Source organism: Geospiza fortis, unplaced genomic scaffold (genome assembly GCF_000277835.1).
Source record: "Geospiza fortis unplaced genomic scaffold, GeoFor_1.0 scaffold92, whole genome shotgun sequence".
NCBI classification, from domain to species: Eukaryota; Metazoa; Chordata; class Aves; order Passeriformes; family Thraupidae; genus Geospiza; species Geospiza fortis.
The window spans coordinates 2,228,944-2,249,613 of NW_005054389.1; the positions used below are offsets into that span (position 1 = coordinate 2,228,944).

The window sequence follows — 20,670 nt, forward strand, 5'->3', positions numbered from 1 at the left end:
CACGGGCTTTCAGCTTGGTGGCTACCTAAAATTAGTCTGAAACTGTGTAGGTGCTTAAATGTGGGTTTGAGAGCCTGGATTTGGGTTAGAAAGTGTAGGCTGCAGTTCTTCAAGCTTCAGCAAAGAGAGGGAAGATGCTGTAGCTCTGAATATTCCTGAATATGCCTACATTTAGACTACAGTATTCATTGCTCTTTTTTAATAATTACTGTCAGCAGTTTTTGTTAATATAAAGGCAAGTTGTCCTTTCCTCATAATCTTAAAAAAAAAAGAAAATATCAGAGTCAGGTTTTAAAGGATTAGTTATTGTTTTTCACCGGCTCTGCTTCTGAAAAATTTTATAAAGACTCTAATTCTCTCTAAAAATGGATAGCTCACCTAGAAATAGAACATTTTTCTGTGATTGGTATCTTTCTGGTTGATGCTGCAGAGGTGCTAGACGGAAAATATCATTAAAATAAGAATGAAAATGTCTTTCCTATATTTACAGCTCTCTGAGTAGTGTAAAACCAAAACCAATTTTCTCTAGTTTATCAAAGGGTCAGGGGACTTCCAATTTGAGATAGAAAATGTGATCATGTCATTAAGAACACTTGATGTGCTTTGGAACAAAGGATTTAAATGCTTCAAAAGGGAGAAGTTATGTACACTGCCCTTCTGCAATAGATAGCAAAGTGGTAAAGCTGTTTCTGCTTTCTGCATCAATTTCTTTCCCACATGGTTCTGCTCCCCTTCAGTAGATCCATACAGGAAATATCCAAGCCACAAATTGTTTGCATTAGGACCAAATGTATGTGAAGGAGGTCATTTGTTCAGTGTCAGTAGCTGTTGTAACGTGGCACAAGGTCTTCCCAGAGAAAATTTCCACTTTCAGATTCTTTTTGAACCTTAAAGTCTGTCATAAACATGGGATGAGAACATATTCAAACAAATAATGTACTGAAAAGGAGAAAACTGAAGGGCTGAGTGCTGCCCTCTGTGTGCTGCAGCACTTCAGAGAGCTGATTGTGGATACCCCTGTGAGATGCTCTGAGCCAGGAGAAGAAAGCTCCTCTGCAAAGTCTTGTTCAGTGAGCCTTGTCCTGGTCCTTGGAAGAGCATCTCCTCTTAGGAGTTGCAAACAAGTACTAAGCTTATACCCATGAAGATAACTGGCTTTTGTTAGAACCTCTCTGTGGTGCCATGGATGGTAAATCACCTGGCTGTACCAGGGCTCAGATCCTGGTGTCTGGGGCAAGAGACTCCATTCCCTAAGGAGAGGAGATGTCGTGGTGACCCTGGCACAGGACATGTCTGCACACAGGCTTGGGCTCAGTGCTACCTCAGGACACCCCTGAGCCAGGCAGCCAAGCCAGCCCACAAGATAAACACACACATTAAGCAGGAGGAGTGCAGCAGGAGAATAAAAAGGCAAGAGCACAGATGGTGTGTGGTTATGTGGATATTTCCTCAGCTTCGTGAAGAAATTTGGCCCTTGTTCCAGTGACTGCCACAGGTTCCTCTCCTCCCCAAAGTACCACTGTGCAAAAGAAAATCCTTCTAAGTCTTCTCTTCTAATGAGAAAATAAATTTGAATATGTGCCTCAGACATTTGTGCTTTATAACATGTGCCATTTTCTTATATTTTCTGTAGGGTTCTGATTTAATGCCACAAAGCTGAACATTATGTAACAGAATTATATTATTTAGTTTCTATAGAGTGTTGTGACCAGTCCTGGCTGTTTTACTGTGTTGCAAGACACTATGCTGAGAATGGACATTTGGGTGAAATACAGTTTCCTCTGTCTTCCCCTCAATATAAAAGAAAAAAATACTGGGAAAAACCCCAAAAAACAAATCCAACAAAACCAAAGCAACACAAAATGTATTGAAAGATAAAAATATTTTCAGACTTTGGAAGAACAAACTTGTGTCTGTGCTGAGGAGCTGTGGATTGTGCTGGTAAATTAAAATAGTGCATGGTAGGACACAAGCACAGATCATGAGCCTGCATAGAAATAGAAGCCAAACAGAGAAGGACTATTTGCTAGCAGAAGAAATTAAAACAGCAAGGTGGAAGCTGAGCAGGAATTGACCACTGACTGTGGCTGCTAATATTTGGTGGCTTATTCACAGCATTTCAGTGAAATACAAGTGCAGGGGAATATGGTATAACTGATGAGATGTTTCTGATGTCAATGGATCATGATATTAGAAAAACTAATGGCCTGAATCAGTGAGTTTCAAATGTCACTGGCTACACATTTAGTGAATAGTAATTGAGAAAACAACTTGGAAAAAAAATTGTAGGATTTGTTACCATGGACTTCTCACGGCAGAAATGAGGATGAGCAACTGGAGCTTTATAAACCCCCACAAAAATGGATGAGTTAATGCCCAGAAGACTTCCCTTAGCTGCCCATCATAACTGTGTTTTACATTGGGACTGCTTGCTTACATTTGCTGGATTTATTCTAGATTTTGCTTGTGCCCTCCTATTATATTCCCCAATGTGAGTTTTCTTTCTTTTGTCCACCACATTCTTTTCTTTTCTTTTCTGACATGTAGACAGCTTTTCCTTTCTATGAGATTAAGATGGCTGGGAAGAAATATTATGTCTGAATTGACAGCCAGGAATAAGTTGGCTACATGGAATTCTTTGTAGGACTTTTTTCCATGGGCTCAGACTGGGCTCCAGACGGGCCTGTGAGAAGCTGGATCTGTCTTACGTTTATATTTATTGATGTAAGTTCAGAAAGGAGCATATAAATAAACACATTACATCAATTTTGACTAAATGACATCAGCTTCTTCTCTGACCATACTAGCTCCTGAAATTAATAAGCACTTGGCAGAAGAGTAACAAGATTTATATGTATAGAAACTGAGTGCAGTGAATGGGGTTAAAAAGCTCTCTGTGGGATCCTGTGTCTTGCACACTTGTATCTGATGCATGCAAATGGAGACTCCTTGCTTTTCCCTGCTTTTAATGTAGGAAGGAATATCATCTTTAGGTTTGCAGGCATTTCAAGTGTTCAGAGTAATGCAGAGTAAATCTAAATCCACTGCTAAGCATACATATGTTACTGTCTGTATTTTCTTTTGTTTCCAAAAGAAAAGCAGTTCTGGTTATTTATTACGACACAAGAGACTTAAGTTACAGGTTATACTTTTGTAACTGCATTTATTGCTATTCTCTTTCTCAACTTCAGTCACACAAACCGTAGTGATTATTCAGAGTTCTCTGAATGTGATCTAAATGCATAAAGCAGTTGTTAGGTGGCATAAGCTTCGCATAGTGGTGTAATTTTAAATTTCATGTCCTGAGTTAGTTTATACATTAATAGTTCATAATCTGTCTGTATCAGATTTTCTTGCAGTGCAACAAAAATAGAAAATAGGAAGTAAACTCTTGATAAAGAAAATATTCAGGGCCTTGGACAGTCTGTCTTCATACCCAAAATTCAGGCACATGTGGTCACAGGGATCAGTCCTACTGGGCTATGAATACTGTGGGCACCATCCTTGGGTGGTATAATTAAAAAAGCTTTGCAGAGCCCCCTGGTACAGCTGCCCAGCCCTCTGAGAGCAGCTTGTGGGTGTTTTCTGCTGGTGGTCAGAGGGTAGAAATACCCAATCACAGAAAAAGGCATGAGAGGATTCATGGCAAATCTGTTTTTGATGTTACCTGGCCTGTCCTCAGATATCAGTAGACTAATCAGTGAGTGTCACGGGGTGCACAGTGATGCTTGGGGGGAAGGCCAGGTGTCCTCTGAAAACACATAATTGCTGATAATGGAACTCTTGGACAATGTTAATTAAAGAGGTGCTTCTGTATGTCACTGAGAATGAGCTCTGAAATTACACAGCAATTGCTTTAGGTAGGTTTTGATGCATGTCCTCTAGATTGGTATTGATTTTGTTTTATATCATTCTGGCTTCTCTGCTGCTGGGAAGATAAGCTACAGGTGATGAAAGGTAGTATGAACTGGTCTGCTAGTTACCTGTAAGAGAGGGAGCAAGACCTGCAAAGTACCTCATAGGTGAGTGCACTGCTGCAGTCAGATGTGAAAAAAGCCAGATACTGGAGCCTTTCAGGTATATATATGATTCCATGAATAGATGTTTAGCAATTAAAGATATGTGTGTATTTTTCCTCTTCTTGTACTATTGAGAGGAAAAGCTGGTTATGAATTAGTGCTGTGTTGAGCCTAGCCTGACTATGGTGTAAACCTGGTGGAAACAGTTTTGTCATCTGTGATGGTATTAAATTGTCTGCAGAGGATTCCTGCAGCTCAGTAGGAGCTCAGTCAGTAGCACCACTGGGGCTGGTACAGCTGGGCTCATCATGCAGCCCTGTGAGTGCTGGATGATGGCTCTGGGGCATCTCTACAGAGATTTTCAGCAGAGCTGATGGGACTCCATGAAACAACGTGTTCTTTAATAATAAAATTAGAGGCATGGTTCTGTATTTCCAGCTTAGCACTCTTCCTCAGAGCAGAGGCCTGTATGAAACCAGCTGATGCTGTTTGAGCAGGGCACCAGGGGTGGTGTAGCCTTCCAGCAGAGCTTGGTGAGTGCTCCCTGCTCCAGCAATTCCCTGTGCTGGTGGCAGCTCCCCCACTGCCACCACTGGTGCTTGCTCAGGTATTGCACCTGGGCTGCAGAAATGTGATCAAGCTATGGGACTATTGTAGTGGTCCACAATCTGCACAAAATTGTGTAGCTCCATGATATTTTTCCCTTTAAAAGAGCAGGGATCTGTGCCTTTTGAGCTACAAGGTAGATGTGCTCCCTTCAGTGCAAACTTGGATGTACTATGGAGTGTGTATGGGGTTCATGGGCCTACTGCTTCAAAGGCTTGAGCCAGGAATTATGTGCAGTTTGATTGCACACTGAATATCTTCAGAAAATATATATATTCATACCCTGAAGGTCTGTGCAGGTGCACCAAGTTTTACCCAACCCAGCGGGAAGGCACCTTATGGAATTTCCCTGGACTGGATTATGATAACTGTGTCTGCACCGATGCTCAGCTGGAGTCTCTTCCTGCATGAGTCTGTCAGTTCATTTTGAGACACAGCAAGATCAGCTGAGTGCTGTTTCCCCCAGGTTCCCTTCTCAGATGATGTCCTAATTAGGTCACAGAGAAAGTCAAAGATGTAGAAGCTGGACTGAGTGCTCACCAGCCAGCTCCTACATGTAACTGCTGTATTCTAGTTTAATTTCTCCTGAGATGTTTGCTGATGTCTTGGAGAATCTTGCCCATGAAAAGGCAGGCTGCTCATCAAGAAAGCAAGTTGGTGAACACACGAATATTTTGAGCTGCAGCATGTAGCACTCAGTATTTATCACTACAGGAGAGAGCATGTGACTCCCCTCTCACATGGCAGCTCCCTGGTTTATGCCTTATTGGAAAACAGCAGAAGTATCCTGCAGGATCACTTTTGAAGAAAGGGCAAGGCACTGGAGCCATCCCCAGTGCTAACATTTTGCTGCAGAATGATTCCTGCCTTTACCCCTCAAGAAAATCCTGTGTGTGGGAAGACAACAGACTTGCTAAAGTCAGAAATGAGTTACTGCCTCACTGCCTAAAGAAAAGTCAGAAGTGTGGCCTCAGAAGTAGCAGTGTGACCTGCCAGGGAAGCATATTTAGCTGTTCCTCAGAGCAGGGGAGCTGAAGGTGCTCTGTGCATGGCAGCAAACTCTGTGCATGCAAACAGGCGGGACCCAGTGCATCCCCTTGTGGGTACAGCTCCCAAGGGAGGTGAAGGATGGCTGGAGCACTTCAGGGTATTGTTTCTTGGCAGGAACACACATGCTCCAAGAAAAACAAATTTACTCAGTACTTTTATGAGTCTCTGAGCTCAGCCAGGTCTGGCAGAGACGACTTGACTTCATCCAGAGAGACAGTAGTGGGGACATCATTCCAAGTTTCCCTTTATTTGGGTAGTGGAACATGAGTAACTCCTTCCCCGAGCTGGAGGGTGTTGCCCTGGGCTCCTCATCCTGCAGTGTGAGTGTCACACTGTGCCTCTCACATCCTTCCATGGGGCCCAGGGCAGTTCCCGTGTATGGCCTGACTGCACTGCAAAATATAATTGTCTTTGATGCAGCAATTCCAGCACAGGCACTTTGGACTCTGTGGGATAACAAATAATAATGAAGAGAATAGTCTGGCAATAAATGCTGATCACACCCTATAGGCTTGCACTGAGTTTTTCATTAGGTAGTAGATATTACATGCAAAATAGTAACTTCCCCAGAACCTTAGAGAGCTTAGAGTTCTTTGTAAATGTCATTTCCCCTTTAAAATACAGTTTATTTCCCAGTGCAAATTCTTCATTATTCTGTAGTTAGGGTTGAAAGGCCTCATCATTTGTCTGAGTCAGAAACACCCTGAAAAGAAAACAGTCATTTAGTGAGATGAGCAAATTCAGGAAATTGAGGCAAAGGTTCTGCTCTGCAGGTGAACCCAAAGATCCACAGAGCCTGCAGGGATGTGGGTGTGGGGGGTGTGTGACTTTTTAGACAGCTGCAGCTTGGAGAGTTTCACTATTCCTCCTTCTTTTTTTATGGCATTTTGATCATTGTTCCCTCCTGTTCTGCTGAAGCCAGAACTATTTCTGACCACTTTTGCCTCACTACCTCTCTCTCCTTTTGCAGACTTACACTGCCTTTGTAAGGCATTCATTGCCAGCTAATGCTGAGCTTTTGAACATATGATTTATTTTGAATATGTCTCTGTTATGTGCAAAACCAAGCTGGATGCTATGATTCCTGTTTCATTCTCCTTCCTGACCCAGCAGTAATTCTCCTGATGGTACAAACCAAATAAAGAATGGAATTTCTATGCCAATCTATTTGTCAGCCATAAATAGGCAATATATTAGTCAAACTTCCAGAAGTGAATAGCAACATATTTCTGAGTCTTGGTATCTCCAAAATGTATGTAGATGTTTGCTTTGGGGATCTCTGGCATTTTTGTCATCAGCTAAAGGCTGCCATGTGATGTTTATGTTGGTTAGAGCAGCACTTGGCAAAAGAGGGTAAGAAGAAAACTGAGTCCAAAATGGGAAGCTTTTCTGCAGAGAAAGTGTCTTTTTCTTTTTGCAAATCCTCTAGACAGAGGATTTGCAAAAATATGAATCACTGAAACTGTTCAGAAGAAAAAAGGAAAAACTGATTTAAAAGCCTTTATTTTCAGAATTTCAGAAATATGTATTCTGATGAATTCAAAAGTCCTTAGAAGTTTATCTGTTATTCAGTGGGGAAGTTCAAAGCTTACTTCACACATAGGTGTAGCTTTATTTTCCTTGAGACTTCAAGGCAATGAGAAGCCTGACACGTCATCTGAATGAGGTGATCCAATGCATCTGGCACTGAGAATTTCAGTGTGCCAAAGAGTGACGTCCTATAGCATTATGGACCTAATTTGCTTGTGTGTCACTATTGTAAATAAGGAGGTAACAACAGCTTTAGGTTTTCTCCATACCTGGAACTGAGAAGGAAGCAGAGATGCAGGTTCAAGCACCTTTGGCTCTCCCTTGTGAGGGCAGAGACTCTTTGCCTGCTTTGGTCTCACCCCCAGCACATGGATGGGAAGCAGGTGGAAGGAGCTGGGTCAGCCAAGAGGGCCCAAGCCAACATTGCTGTTGAAATGAGTGTTTACCCCTAAAGACAAATTACTTCCATCTGGTAAAAGAAGAAAAAGTTACTGTGAGTCTACTGTAGTTCCTGTCTTGTGCTCCCCAGGAGAAGAGTGGCTCCATTTATCTGACTGGGGCATTGCTCTGAAACAGGCTCCTGAGTTTGCCTGGCCTTTTCTAATGTATATTTGTTATTGCTATGCCTGTTTTATGTGAAATTTCATTTTGTTGAGCGGTTTCACCACCTTACAGGAGGAGACTCTCGACTTACACTGATCAGTGTTATCTTAAAAACTAGCGCAAGTTTGGGAGCGAGCTGCAATGTAAAGTGCTTCCCTAAAGGAGATGTAGCAATTGCTCTTCAGCACCAAAGTCCAGACAAATGACAGGAAAGTGATGATGCTTTAAACTTGGCCTCAGTCCAAAGCACCCCTGCCTTACAAACTGATCTTCAGTCCTGTTATCTTCCCAGGAATAACATCAAAGCACCACAGTGCATTTGCACAGGGAATGAATTCACAGAGAATTAGACCTTGACTTGGGCACCCACAGATGGAGAAGTCATGATTGTAAGAACTCCCTTTCTTGTGGGGTGTGTGTAGGTACCCAGTCCTTTAAATTCTACTCTAGCCAAGCTGTGATGCTTATCAGTGGGATTTTGTGAAAAATGTAGTGATTCCTCCATGACACACTTGAAGTGCTAGCTGTGAACCCAGCCTAACCATTCCAAATAAGAGCCAAGCATTCACTTAGGCGTTTTGGAATATTTTTCCTAAAAATAAAATCACTTATTTTTAATGGCACTCCCCTTATTGAGCATGTAAATTAAGCTTTTACTTTCCACATCATCTAGAAGAATACCTTTGTTCAGTTGCTGTCCTGCAAATAGAATAGCAATAAAGAACTCTGTATTTGTATGGTCAGAGCAATAGAACTGGAAATAGGAGAAGAAAAAAATTGAAATTTGAGTTTTAAGGCAGGATTTAATTACTAACCAGTAAAATTAGCTTTCCTATTCATCCGTCTCTCACAAAATGTCCTCTCAGAAGGGCAGAGGTCCCTACAGGCTGGCTGCGATGTTCTGATCCCCAGGTAACTCATGCCATTATCCGCACTGGTATATTTGTACAAATATAAGAGCAGAGCAGGCAGTGTGTGAGAGGCAGGGAGGCTGGGACGGGGGAGATGTGATGCATTGTCAGTGCTGCTGGTAAAGGAAAGCCATTGTCAGGCTGTGATTCCTGGCTGCCACTGCTGCCTGGGAAATGTGTGTCAACACCACGCAGAGGCACAAGCTGCTGCTGCGGGGAGGAGGAGGAGGAGGAGGTGCCTCTCTCTCTTTATCCCTGCTCGGCTTGATGTTGGCGTCTCAGAGATGCCTTTGTCACAAACAGGAGCACTCACAAGGCGTTGTCTGCTTTGCTTTCTCTCCCCCAGCCCAAACAACAACAACAACAAAATCCCATCTCTGCTATGTAGCAGTAAGATTGTTTGCTGGTTGGATTTTTTTCCCCCCTTTTTTGCTGCTGTAAGATTTCAGGGTGATCCAAGAGTGTTGTTCTCTGGATTTGAGGAGTGTTATTGGAGGGGGAATTCCACTGCTGCCTCAAACCCAGCAGTTTGCAATATCCTGAGCTGACCCTGCTGAATGTATTACATCAGGTCAGAAACATTTTGTTGCAGGAGCACAGCAGCCTATTCCTTTCACAGGGATGGTTTCATCTACTGATTGCTGTTAGCTTAATAACCTTTTCCTACTTGAACTGTCCATTCTGCCAGATTTTTTTTTTTCATAGAATCCTTTGTGGTTTGGCCATGGGCAAACCCATTTAAGCAAAAAAACCCTGCATTTGATGAGCCAATTACACAGAGCAAATATTAGAAGGACAGAATGCCAAATACTTGTTTGCAAACCTCAGCCTTTATTAACAGCACAGTTACAGCTATAAAAGATCATGATCTGAACCTCACAGTCTACCTGCACCCCTGCCTGAATCCTGGGTGCTGCTGGCTGGGCTTTGTGAGTGTTGTAGGACTAATCCCTGTGGTTTCTTGATTATGAGCATGTGCAGAGCAGCCCAAGGTAGAGCCGTGCATGCAGAGCGAGCACACAGACGTGCCTCGCAATGCCATGTTTGTGCATGTGTTCCTACAACTGAGGAGGATACAGGGAGCCTGCCTGCCTTGCTGATTTATCTGATGTTTTCTTGTTTCTGTTTCAGCATTCAGGATAAGTCCTTCAACACGACAGCTTTAGCAGAGTAAGTGAACACTTTAAAGATGTCCTTATTTTTAAACAGGAATGATGAGTTTAGTTACCGTACAGAATAATTGTAAGTGGTATGTGAGAAGTCCCAAGCTATCTGTCATATATTTGGATTGAATTTTCTGTAATCTAAATATATTATTGCCTGTATGGGAAGGATTGCATAAAGCAGCTGCCTTTAAATGCTCTGTGACTATTTAGCAGTGAAATCCCTTTTTTGGGAGAATATATGCTGGGTGCACATCACACATGTTTAAGTGCATGATTTGCAGTGTCGGATGAACCTCCTGTCAAAATATCGCTCATTTCTGATACTGGTGATCCTGTCAAACACAAGCACGTCTGTTTTCTAAGGACACATGGTCTGTACTTACCACAAGCATTGTTAGGAAAAAAAAATCATTAGGAAATATTTTGAAAAATCCCTATACATTATTTAGACAGGCCAAGTACCAAAAATGTCATTTCTTTGTTATCAATTCCATAAACTCCTTAGATGGCCTTTTGTATATATCATAATCATAAGGATAGATATGTTGATTTTTCTTGTTGTTTTACAGACATAACAAGGGAGGACATTAGAAAGTTAGGAAGGCAAACCCTCTAGGAACTATTGCAAATGAAATGGTCTTTGTCTTATTTTAGTCTAAACTACTTCAATATTGGTGCTCTGTGCATTTTTACTTTGCATGCTTTTGATTGTTTCAAAAGCTTTTGGGGAAGATTCTGCAGCAGTAAGGAGACAAGTTGTTTTTCAGGAGGAAAATTATGTATGGATTTATTTGTGTATTAGGTGAGCTTTACACTGCTAAAATGTTCATGGTCTAAAACACCCCAGCTGGACAGTGAGCTGTTTGCTGAGTGCTGTGGGGACAGGGGACACTCTGAAAGCCAGCCAGGTTGTAATCATCTGAGCCATCTCTAAGTGCTGTCATAACCTCTACAGGAGAAGTAATATTTCAAAGGGATCTAAAGAATTTCCAGCTTTTATATTGCTTTGCTTTATTTGCATATATTTCCTTGCTTTATTTAATATTTAAATTTAGTCACACTTTTTATGTGACTGGGGCAGATATGGAAAGATTGAACTGAAGCTAATAAATCATGGAGGGGTTTTTGTTTGCTTGCATGCTCGTTTGTTTTCATTTCCTGTGTTCCTGTTAGTTATGTGATGAATTTTGGTCTGTAAAATTATGGGTTGCTCCCCCTCCACCGAAAAATTGCCAGATTACAGATTATATATTTTTTATGTTTTTTCTCCTTCCCTTTCCTCTGTCCCTAAGTACATCCATTGTTTCCTGTAGAGACTCCCCTGGAACAGTCCCTAAGCCTGCCTCCCCCCTGAGGTTTCTGGGACCCAGAGGTGATGGCTTTTCTCTATGGGGCTTCATTTTAAACCTGGAGGGTATAAAAGCTGGGAGTGTGGTGCCAGCCCTTCCCTTGGGGAGATGGAGAGAGGTTGGATCTCCCTCGTTTCAGCTGCTGTTGGTTCTTGGTTGTGGAATTTCATGTTTAATCTTTTATTTCCAAACAAAGGGATAGAAATGTGCTTTTAGAAAAAAAAGGGAGTGAACTATGATATCTGAAAAGCATTGTCCCATTGAACAAACTTAGTTTCCAGAGTTGCCTTCCCTAAATCTCATTTGGAGCTGGCCCCCAACACCTGCTTTTGAGAGCTGCTGAGGATACACAGTTTTTACTGATTTCAGCTCTTACTGCTTGTGTTGACCATCTCTGAAAACAGATGAAAATAGATTCACTTTTATTTAGCAGAAGAATGAGAGAGTTTGCCATGCTAATCTAGACATCCTCATTTAACAATTTCTGTCTTTATTTGTGACAAAGGCAAAGCCAGGGCTTCCTGAATAAAATCAAGCCAGTGGTAAAGCACCTTTGGGAACATTTCTCCAGACAAGGAGAGTGCCTGGGGGTGGCAAGCTCCTAGCAAGCCATGCATACAGCCTGGTTTGGGAGCTGCTCACGTGAGCTCCTGAAAGGTCAAGTCAGCAAAAGGGAGCAGCGCTCACTCTGGTCTGAAATGGCTCCTGTGGGAAGGTGAAAAAGGTAGAAAGTTAAAGAAGCGGGTCCCATTAACCCAGAGACACTGGAAGGAACACAGAGACAGACTAGCCAGAGTCAGAGCAGCACTCCATCCAGGCTGGGATCCCATCTCTGACCTGACTCTGGCCCGTGCCAGAACATCAGTAATGGATGTACTTACTTATAAGAGATATCCATCAGTCAGTAGCTGGATTGGGCACTGAAGGGAGAGGATTCACATCACTGCTTTGGTTAAAAGTTAGCTCCTACTCAATGTAAACCTCAACCCATTTGGATTTCTAACCTGAAGCTGTTGTGGCACATTCTCTGTTGGTTTAGGAGTGAGGAAGATGCTGCTGCAGTTTTTTGTTGGTGAAAAGTCTCTCTGTCTCTCTGCTGCACAGCCACAAACTATCAAAAAATGTACCAAACTCTTGAATATCACCCTATCTATTAAATACAGGCAAAGATAAACAAGATTTACAGGTTACTGATGAGAGTAAAGGAAGGTGTGCGTGTTTGTTTTGATATGTGCAGGCCAGTGGCATGAACACAGAAGACACATTTTTTTAAGAAATCAAGGTAAAAACTCTCCATGCTTCAATGATAGGTATTTGCATTATATGACAAATTCATCTTTTTAACGGTCCTTCCATGGTCCTGGCCTCAAACACTATCCTGTGTAAGTGAGCTCTCAGCCTCCTCGTTACTATTTATTCTTGCACAGACAAGAATTTTGGTGGGAAATTTTGGAGTGTATTGCTTCTGAACTTCCTCAGGATCTTTTAAATTTCATGATGGTCATTGTATTCTCCGACTCATTATTGCTTCTCTTTCCTATCTGCTGCCATCCAGTTACTCAAATACATTTTGCCACACTCATGTTTATAAGTTGTGTCTTATTGTATGATTTCTATCAGCTGCTGGGTGCTGAGTTAGGAGCTCTGCCTCTCGAGATCACCTCCTTACAGCCAGCCCAGCTCCCCCAGCTCAGGAGAGTGCTCCTTAACTGGACTTGGCTAGGCCACTGGGCTTGTGCTCAGCCATCCATTGTCCCTCCAGAGAGTGCTCCCCATTGCCAAGGTTCCCATTTCAGGAGGCTGCCAAGTGAGGTGACTGGTGAGAGGAGAGGGAGCAAAACTGGTGGCACAGCTGCTTCCTCCCACCTCCTCTCTCTGAGGCACACCCAGGAGGGAGAATGTGTTCCTTTAGGGGATTCCTGGACTTTGCTGGCCATGGTTTGGCCTGTGGTGCACACCCCACCTTGTGGCACCTTCTTCTTCTCCTGTATCTGTGCCGGGAGCTCTGTCCATCTGGCTCTGACCTTGGCACTGTCTCCTCACAATGCATTTTCTTTCTGTTGTTGTGTCCCTGTAAAATATTCTTTCCAGTTCTAGAGCCAGGTTCCTGGTTCCTTTCACACTGGGCTTCCTTATTCAAACCCCCAGTGTGTCCTGTGCCACCCCTTGCTGCTTCATGTGAAGCAGTCAGGTGTTGGCCAGAGGGGAAGGTGTGACTGGCACTCAGAGGCAGCCAGATTTCTACAGTGAATTTTTCCATTTTGCACATCAAGCCTGGTCTTCCATCCAACATCCCACTTTGCCATGTGGGGAAAGCTGCACTCACTGCAAGAATATTTTGCGATTAGGGTGATCTGCCACTGTAGTTCTCTGCTCCAGCTGTGAGCAGCAAATGCTTTCATGCATATGCTGATGTATTCAGGAAGTGTAAACACTTGAGTGGCCCTTTAAATATTTTCTGCTGCAGTCTGACTTTTGATATAGACACCAGCAGAAGACTGGTGGGGAAGAGGAATATATTAAACCCTTGCCATCAAATTGCAATGCAGAGCTATGAATGTGTCACTTAATGTACTCTCTTCTAAGTGGGGCAGTTCTTCTCAAAATTTAACAAGTCAGCAGAAGTATAGGCTGCTTCCCCCATAATGAAGAGATTCCTCTGCCAGAAAACTTCAAGGGATCCAGGCCTCCTTAGTGTCTGTGCCCTGTGAGTATGAACTGAGGGTGAGGAGAGGGCCCTGACTTTACCCCAGCAATACCAGGCTCTGTGCTTGCATATTGTGGGAGTGCATGCTTATGGATGCATGTTTATCTGAAGAAAGGCTGCTCATGGGCTTTGCAGGTTAAATCATCCTGCAAAGTTCAGCCATGCATCCACAATGTCATGTTCAGCTCTCAGTGGTTGTGGTTTAGCATATTGATCCAGACTTCTCTTCTGTTTAGGCAGCCTTGGGACAATTCTTCTGTTTGTAACTTAAAGGAAGCAATTGATTATGATTGTTCAGGCTTCTTAAAAAATACTGCTAGTTCACTTTTTAAGACTAACTCTCGCTTCATAATTTAGTTAGGGGTTCTTTTTCCTGCTGCCTAAAGGGTTACTGGTCTATCATAGTTAATATTTTTGTGAGTTTGTGAGAAAAACATCCTTAGTTGTGTCTAATTATTTTTGAGGTTAGTGCGAAGTATACTATAAGCAATTAGAATACAGAGTTTCTTGTAATTTTCCTGTGATTTTTATGGTAACATCTGAATTCCTTGTAATTATTTCCATTTGTCTGAACATGATATACCAAATTGTGCACACTTAACATCTCAAATCCTCTTCTTCCTCTGAGATTTGGACTATCATGGAGCAGTTATGGCATTAAATAACCCTAACTAAAGCGTGAAGAGAAGTAGAAATGTGTTTATAGCTCGAGCTGCACTGTAATGTTATTAAAAGCTAAGTTTTTGCAGCTGGCAGAAAACCAATAATTATCTTGTATTCATTTTCAAGGTGTGAGGGGTATTCAGACTCTGTGCATGAAGATCAAGCAGGCAGCTCCAGTCCCAGGTACTCTCCTGTAAACTTTGTTTGAAATCCATTGGGAGCAATTGAAACTGTGACTGCTTCTGTTACACCATTAGAAAAAAGCCTTTATTCTCAAGGGAATGCAGAATTTCTGGGGTATTACCTGCAAAAGCTGTTAGTATTTCTAGGAAATACATCTTTATCTTATGCACTTTTGTGTGATCAATATGGAGATTATTTACTGTTGCTATTATATATGTAAATATGTTATGGTCTGTATTCTTCACATCATACTCCTGTTATTCAGATGCAGCTGTGATGCTTATACACTGAATTTCACTGTACAGCAGCTGGTGCAAAGCAGTAGTAAGCAGAGTTTTGCAACTGTGCAAGGATATGCTCATTGCTGAGTGTGTCTGGGAAAAAGAAATTCTTTAAATTGTAATTTAACTGAAGTATTCTTGAGGCATGCCTCTCTCATGGCTGTTAGTACATATTGCTGGCTAGGGTATGAAACTTAACCATTCAGGAAGATCTTAAAATCAGAGGATACCTTAAAATTAGCAACACTGGTGCACATTGTTGAGGTACCTGTGGGCTATAAAGCTGTAACTGTAACAACTGCCTTGGAGCACACTTGCAGAAGGCATGGGCAGCAATGGTGTTCAACTCCACAGGCACCCTGCAAGCATCCATCTGGATGCTGATGGGCCACAGATGGAAAGTGAATTTGGCAGCTCAAAATCCTTAGAAGAAAACATTGAACTAGCAAGTTATGCTTTCTGGAAAAAAAAACAAATGAATCTCAGAGGGATTTAATTCAATAGCCCTTGACTCCCTCAGCCGTGGAAGTTTCACACCAGGAGAGAGGTCATCTCCCAGCTGACCATTAGGATGCTGCAGGCTGGAGCTAACAGCTGAAGTCCCACCTGAACACCAACTCCAGCCAGGGGTTTTGGAGCAGCAATGCCACTGCCAGCTCCTGAGGCAGCCCTGCCGCCTGCACTGCAGTAACCTCGTGGTGCCCCCGAGGTGCTCCCCATGGAAGGCATGAGAGCAGGCTGAGGCTGGAGGGACTGGGTGTGGGTGACACTAGCAAGGTCTCCTTGGACAGAGCTTGCACCTTGTAGTGATTGAAAATGTCTGTCCCAGATCCCAGAATAAGCCTCCAGTGTCTGTTTAAGCCACCAGGTGTCTCTTACACAGGAGGATGTTTTCTCCAAACACATCTCTGGCTGTTCAGACCTTGCTTTGAGTGGCTTCCTCCTTCCCTCTGTGCAATGGCCCTCAAAGCCAGGGACCAACAGAGGAGAAGTGTGCTGTTGAGAGGAATTATTGTCTGTGACGACATTTTTGTGAGGTTACTGTGAATCATTGGGGTGGGGGAAGTCTTCTGCATGAAAAAGAGAGTTTCAGATTTTATTTGGAGAATGGGAACTGTAGGTCTTAAGCCCAAGAGTGCCTCTAAAGCTAATGTTTAAGTAGCTCCACAGTGGAGTGTGTAATAATGCTAACTTAGGTCCATAACTGATGTGTAGACCACTAAATTTAGTAAAAGCTATATGCCATAAATAGCTAAGAACTTGTTGCTCTTCTTCCTTCATAATGTTTTGACAGATGTCTGAAATCCTGCCTGATGCATTTCAATTTTATTTTCTTACAGAGACGATGATAACAAAGAAAATTACCCGGACAACTCTGCTGTCTTAGAGGAAAGGCAGCCGCCTTTGCAAGACACCCAGCAGCACAAGCAGCAGGTTTTAACTGACTGTGCTCTAAAGCCTGAAATGGGCAACTTAAAGCTGAGGAAACCTAAGCCCATTGCAAAGCTAGAAAATGGAAAAAGCCATGAAGAAAGTCAGGTAAAGAATTAAACTTACCTGGGAGAGGCTTGTGGCACAATGTCTAAGCAAGTTTTGAAATGCAAAGAGGGACTCCCTGGCAGTTCATGGTGTGATTTGAGACCCCACAGTAATCTACCCTGATTTCCAGGGACCTGCAGTCTGCAACCCTCCTGTAATAACAGTTTCTTTCTGCTAGGGAATTGCAGAGAGGGTTGTGCTGCAACTGCTTTCAGAAGTGAATGGAGAGCATAGCTGAAGATGTGCAAATATTTATTTAGACAGTTTCTGTTTTGTTTATTTGATCAATGATCTCCTTTACTGGTATTTCAGCTGCACATAGAGGGATTTAATGGTTTTCCTTCATCTTAATTTCTGTTTTTCTCATATTTAAATAGTAAGACCATAGCAGTGCAGTAGCATACTGGTAGCAGTGCTATCCCCCACCATCTTCCTAGGTTGAGCTGGGGGGAGCAGAACTGTAAATTTTTTAAAAGGTGCTAAGGAAGACTAGAAATGAGGAAACTTCTGCTGCTGTCTCTGGTGGTACATTTGCTCTGTTGACTCCAGAATTCCAGCTCTCAGCAGCTGCTGAAAATGCCTCTGTTCTTCCCTAGTGCTTCCCAAGTTGTGTTGGATGTGCAGTGTAAAGGGTTGAGCTCTGGTCCAGGTTTAACCCCTCAGCTGGAAATATTCTCATATCCAAGATAGTTCATAATAATGTTGGTGGATTTATTGGTCTGCAGTAGGCACAAGGCCTGACATCTGCAAATACAGATGTCTGTATTTACATAAAATTGTGCATATACAAATACAGATGTCTGTATTTCCATATCTTGACTGTATAATGTATTTGGCTACTTTTTGTCTCTCCTCCCTCCTTGCTTGTGGATAGAAATTTGCAGAGCTCTTTCTGAAGTACTTCAAGCCTGTCATAGACTAGGAATTATTTTGGACCAAGTTTAGAATGGGATTTCATCATTTTATACAGAATGTCTTACCTTCTAAGTGAGAACTTCTTGAAGTTCCTTTTTGAAGGTCCTTTTTGAATCCCTGAAGGAAAATGAAAACCAAATGGCAAATGGTATTATCACAGTCTCTTTCAGAATACCAATGTCAAACTCTTGCCCTAAAATTCCTGCCTGTTCTTCTGGAGCTGATCCAGAAATAAAGCAATAACTGGGAGGTTTTTTGCTACTGCACTGCATTCCTAGGAAATATTATTTAACCTGCAGGGAGATGAGGTGTGCATGTTTATCAGCTGAATGAAAAAAATTATGGGAGTTTTGCCCTGGTGAAGTGCAAGTGGAAGCAGATCAGGAAGAAGAATCTTGAAGAAGCAGTAAATGGGGCAAAGCCTGTCTCAGGGTCATCTGTTGTTTTTTCAGCCTCTTCCAAGCCCCCTGTGTGTATCCTGCCTGTACCTCTCACCCAGTGAAAGCCAGCACAGCACATGTTTGCTGCTCTGTGGCATTTTGCATGGCCCCAAGGGGTTAACTGGAAATGGTGAAATTCTTTCATGGGAAACTTTTTGAGTATATAATTAGACTGCCATAAAACACCAGCATGACTTAAGTATGCAGCCTCTGGAAGGAAAAACGGTGCCAGGCAGATTATTTTCACATGGCTCAAGGGTTTGAATTAGGAGAGACAGAAGTGATAAAACACTATAACTGCAGCAACCTTCCTTGGTGAAACCCCTTGCCACCAAGCCGCTGGATGGGGTAAATGGTAAATGATGTACTCCCAAGCAGCTGACAAACAGCACTTTCTGAGCACATGCATTTATGAAAGAAAAGCAGGATGCACTGCACATCATGATTGAACTTTTCAACCTTGCTTTCCTGGATTATTGGCGAAATGCTTTTTCAGCAGTCTCCCCACTTCCCCAGCCTGACTTCTCTGTGGCATCAGAAAGAGTGACACCAGAGCAGCGACAGAATCTCTGTTAAAGGTGTTGCTCTGATAAGCCAAGGAACTCTTTGCTATTCCCTCTTATGTGTTATAAGCCCATAAGTTTCTTTTACAGAGAATTGTCCCCTTAAAATTAGGAGAGGCTGTTGGGAGATAAGTTTGCTGCATGTGTTGGAAGGATTAAAGTCTGTTTGGATGGGAACCATTTTGGTGTGCCTTTCTAGCTGTGAGAATCCAAGGGGTTTCCACTGCAGAAAAGTCACTGAGAGGGAACAGACAGCTGTGATCAAGTAGAGGGAAGATGGGATTTTCACAAGGCTGTCAGCTGAAGTGTGATTCCTGTGCCTCTGATATTTTTGGCACAATTGTAACCCTGTGGTCATGTGCCTTTGGTCTTCATAAAAAAAAGGTTATTAGATTTACACCGATGATTAAAAAACCCAAGTGTAATAAAAGAACAGCATCAGGTGACTTCACTTGACCACTTATCAGATAGCAAAATGTCACCAGGGTAAAGCTGTACTTTGCATGTTGCCTGCAGTTATTTCCCTGGGGGCAGGAGCTGGCTCTGGAGGCAGCTGTAACCTTTCCAAAGAGAACATGGGAAGAGAGTAGGCTGCTGGAATGTGACTGCACCACTGTATTCCAGCTATTTAGTTTCATCTTTTCCATGGTTCCATCAGCTTCCTTAGCAATTCTGCAGCACTCATCTATAGGAAATCAAATTAATTAGGATTTATTTGACTTCAAGAGGTGAGGAAGCATATGCCCAGAACATACTGCAGGGAGTCAGTGTGGGAACAGATGGTGAGGAATAGAAAGTCGTCTTTCCTTGCCCAATCCTTTCTCCTGTCACTCACCTTTGGTGCACAGTCACGGGTATGGATTCGTAAATGAGTCATCCTCAAACTCCCTATTGATACTGGGACATATTTACAAAAGAACACCAAACTTCCTAGCTAATAGGCAGAAACAATAAAAGTTCAGTTTTAAAGTCTTATTATCAAGGTAAATGGCTATAAAAAGGGTGACCTGACAATCAGTGCCTAAAGATGACAATGCTGAAAACTGCTGAGTAAAGTTTTGTATTTTGAGTATAAATGAAGTGTGCAAATTGCTTGTATGTCAAAGAACTTCCAGTAGTTTGACATTAAAATTATGATTTTAAGTGCACAGTAATCAAAAAACCAGAGCTGATATTGGCACATCAGCTGCAAAAACACATGAACACATCAGACAGTCTGGAAGTTTTGCTTTGGTTTCTGGGTATACTCTGTTTAGGTTTGTTATGATGCAGTTTCACTGTAGAAGTCACCCTCTTTAGCGAAAAGAAACAAAAATGCAGTAGAAGACAGGGCTCTGCTGCAGGTGCCTGTGACACATCAGGATTTTGCTGCTATTTAGAAACAGAGATTCCATCAAGGGTGTTTCCCTAGTGTTACTTGTTAACACCCTAATGACATGATTTTTGAGCAGCAACAAAGACATAAAAGAGAAAAAAAAATACAAAAACAATCCAAAGCCACCCAAGTCGGCTAACATCAAGCCTGCAAGCAAGGGCTTATTGCCAGTGCTCTTGTCCTCAGCTTTCCCCTTCATCCAGCAGAAAGCGCTTGGAATTGCTGTGTTCTCTCTGCCCTGCAAGTTCCCATCTGAAGAGTCCTACCCAAACTTTTGACTTCCATGCATCCAGCCAAGTTTTGACACTGGAGCAAAGTGAGGTACATTGCTTTAGCAGGGAAGGGAGCTCTGTTGTTTTGCAGAGCGAATTGTATTTTAATTTTTTAAACCATTAGACTAAAATATTTGATTACAAAAGCTAATAAAGAGGTAGAAAAAAAAGTCCCACTTTGATTACCACATTTTCAAAGATCTTAATTTATTTATTTCATTGCAGTGCAAAGGAAATATTGCAACCCATTTCATAGGTAAGGAAATGAAGAAATATCGAACACATATTTTCACAGCCCTACAACTGGTTTTCAAAAGCTTGGAATTGAATGGATACTTTTCTCATTCCTGTTCTATGACTCAGTTTTTTGCACTAAATTACGTTTTGTATTTTCTGTGTCGCAGATTGGGTGATGTGGCTTTTTTTCCCCTCACTGCCTTTCCCTCCTCCCAGAGTAATATTCTATTCGTAAAGCTACACGTTTGTTAGGGAAGGGAA

At 42.3% G+C, this 20,670-nt stretch overlaps 1 protein-coding gene across 4 annotated transcripts in view; it reads left to right on the top strand.

The window, feature by feature from the left end:
- The window catches only part of FAM13C (family with sequence similarity 13 member C), a 116,737-nt gene that overhangs the window by 59,428 nt on the left and 36,639 nt on the right, over nucleotides 1-20,670 (top strand). For all 4 annotated transcript variants that reach the window (XM_005425558.2, XM_005425560.2, XM_005425557.2 and 1 more), the window contains exons 7-9: nucleotides 9,851-9,889; nucleotides 14,731-14,787; nucleotides 16,409-16,607. In XM_005425558.2, coding sequence (XP_005425615.1) covers nucleotides 9,851-9,889; nucleotides 14,731-14,787; nucleotides 16,409-16,607 — 295 coding nt within the window. The remainder of the gene's footprint in view (nucleotides 1-9,850; nucleotides 9,890-14,730; nucleotides 14,788-16,408; nucleotides 16,608-20,670) is intronic.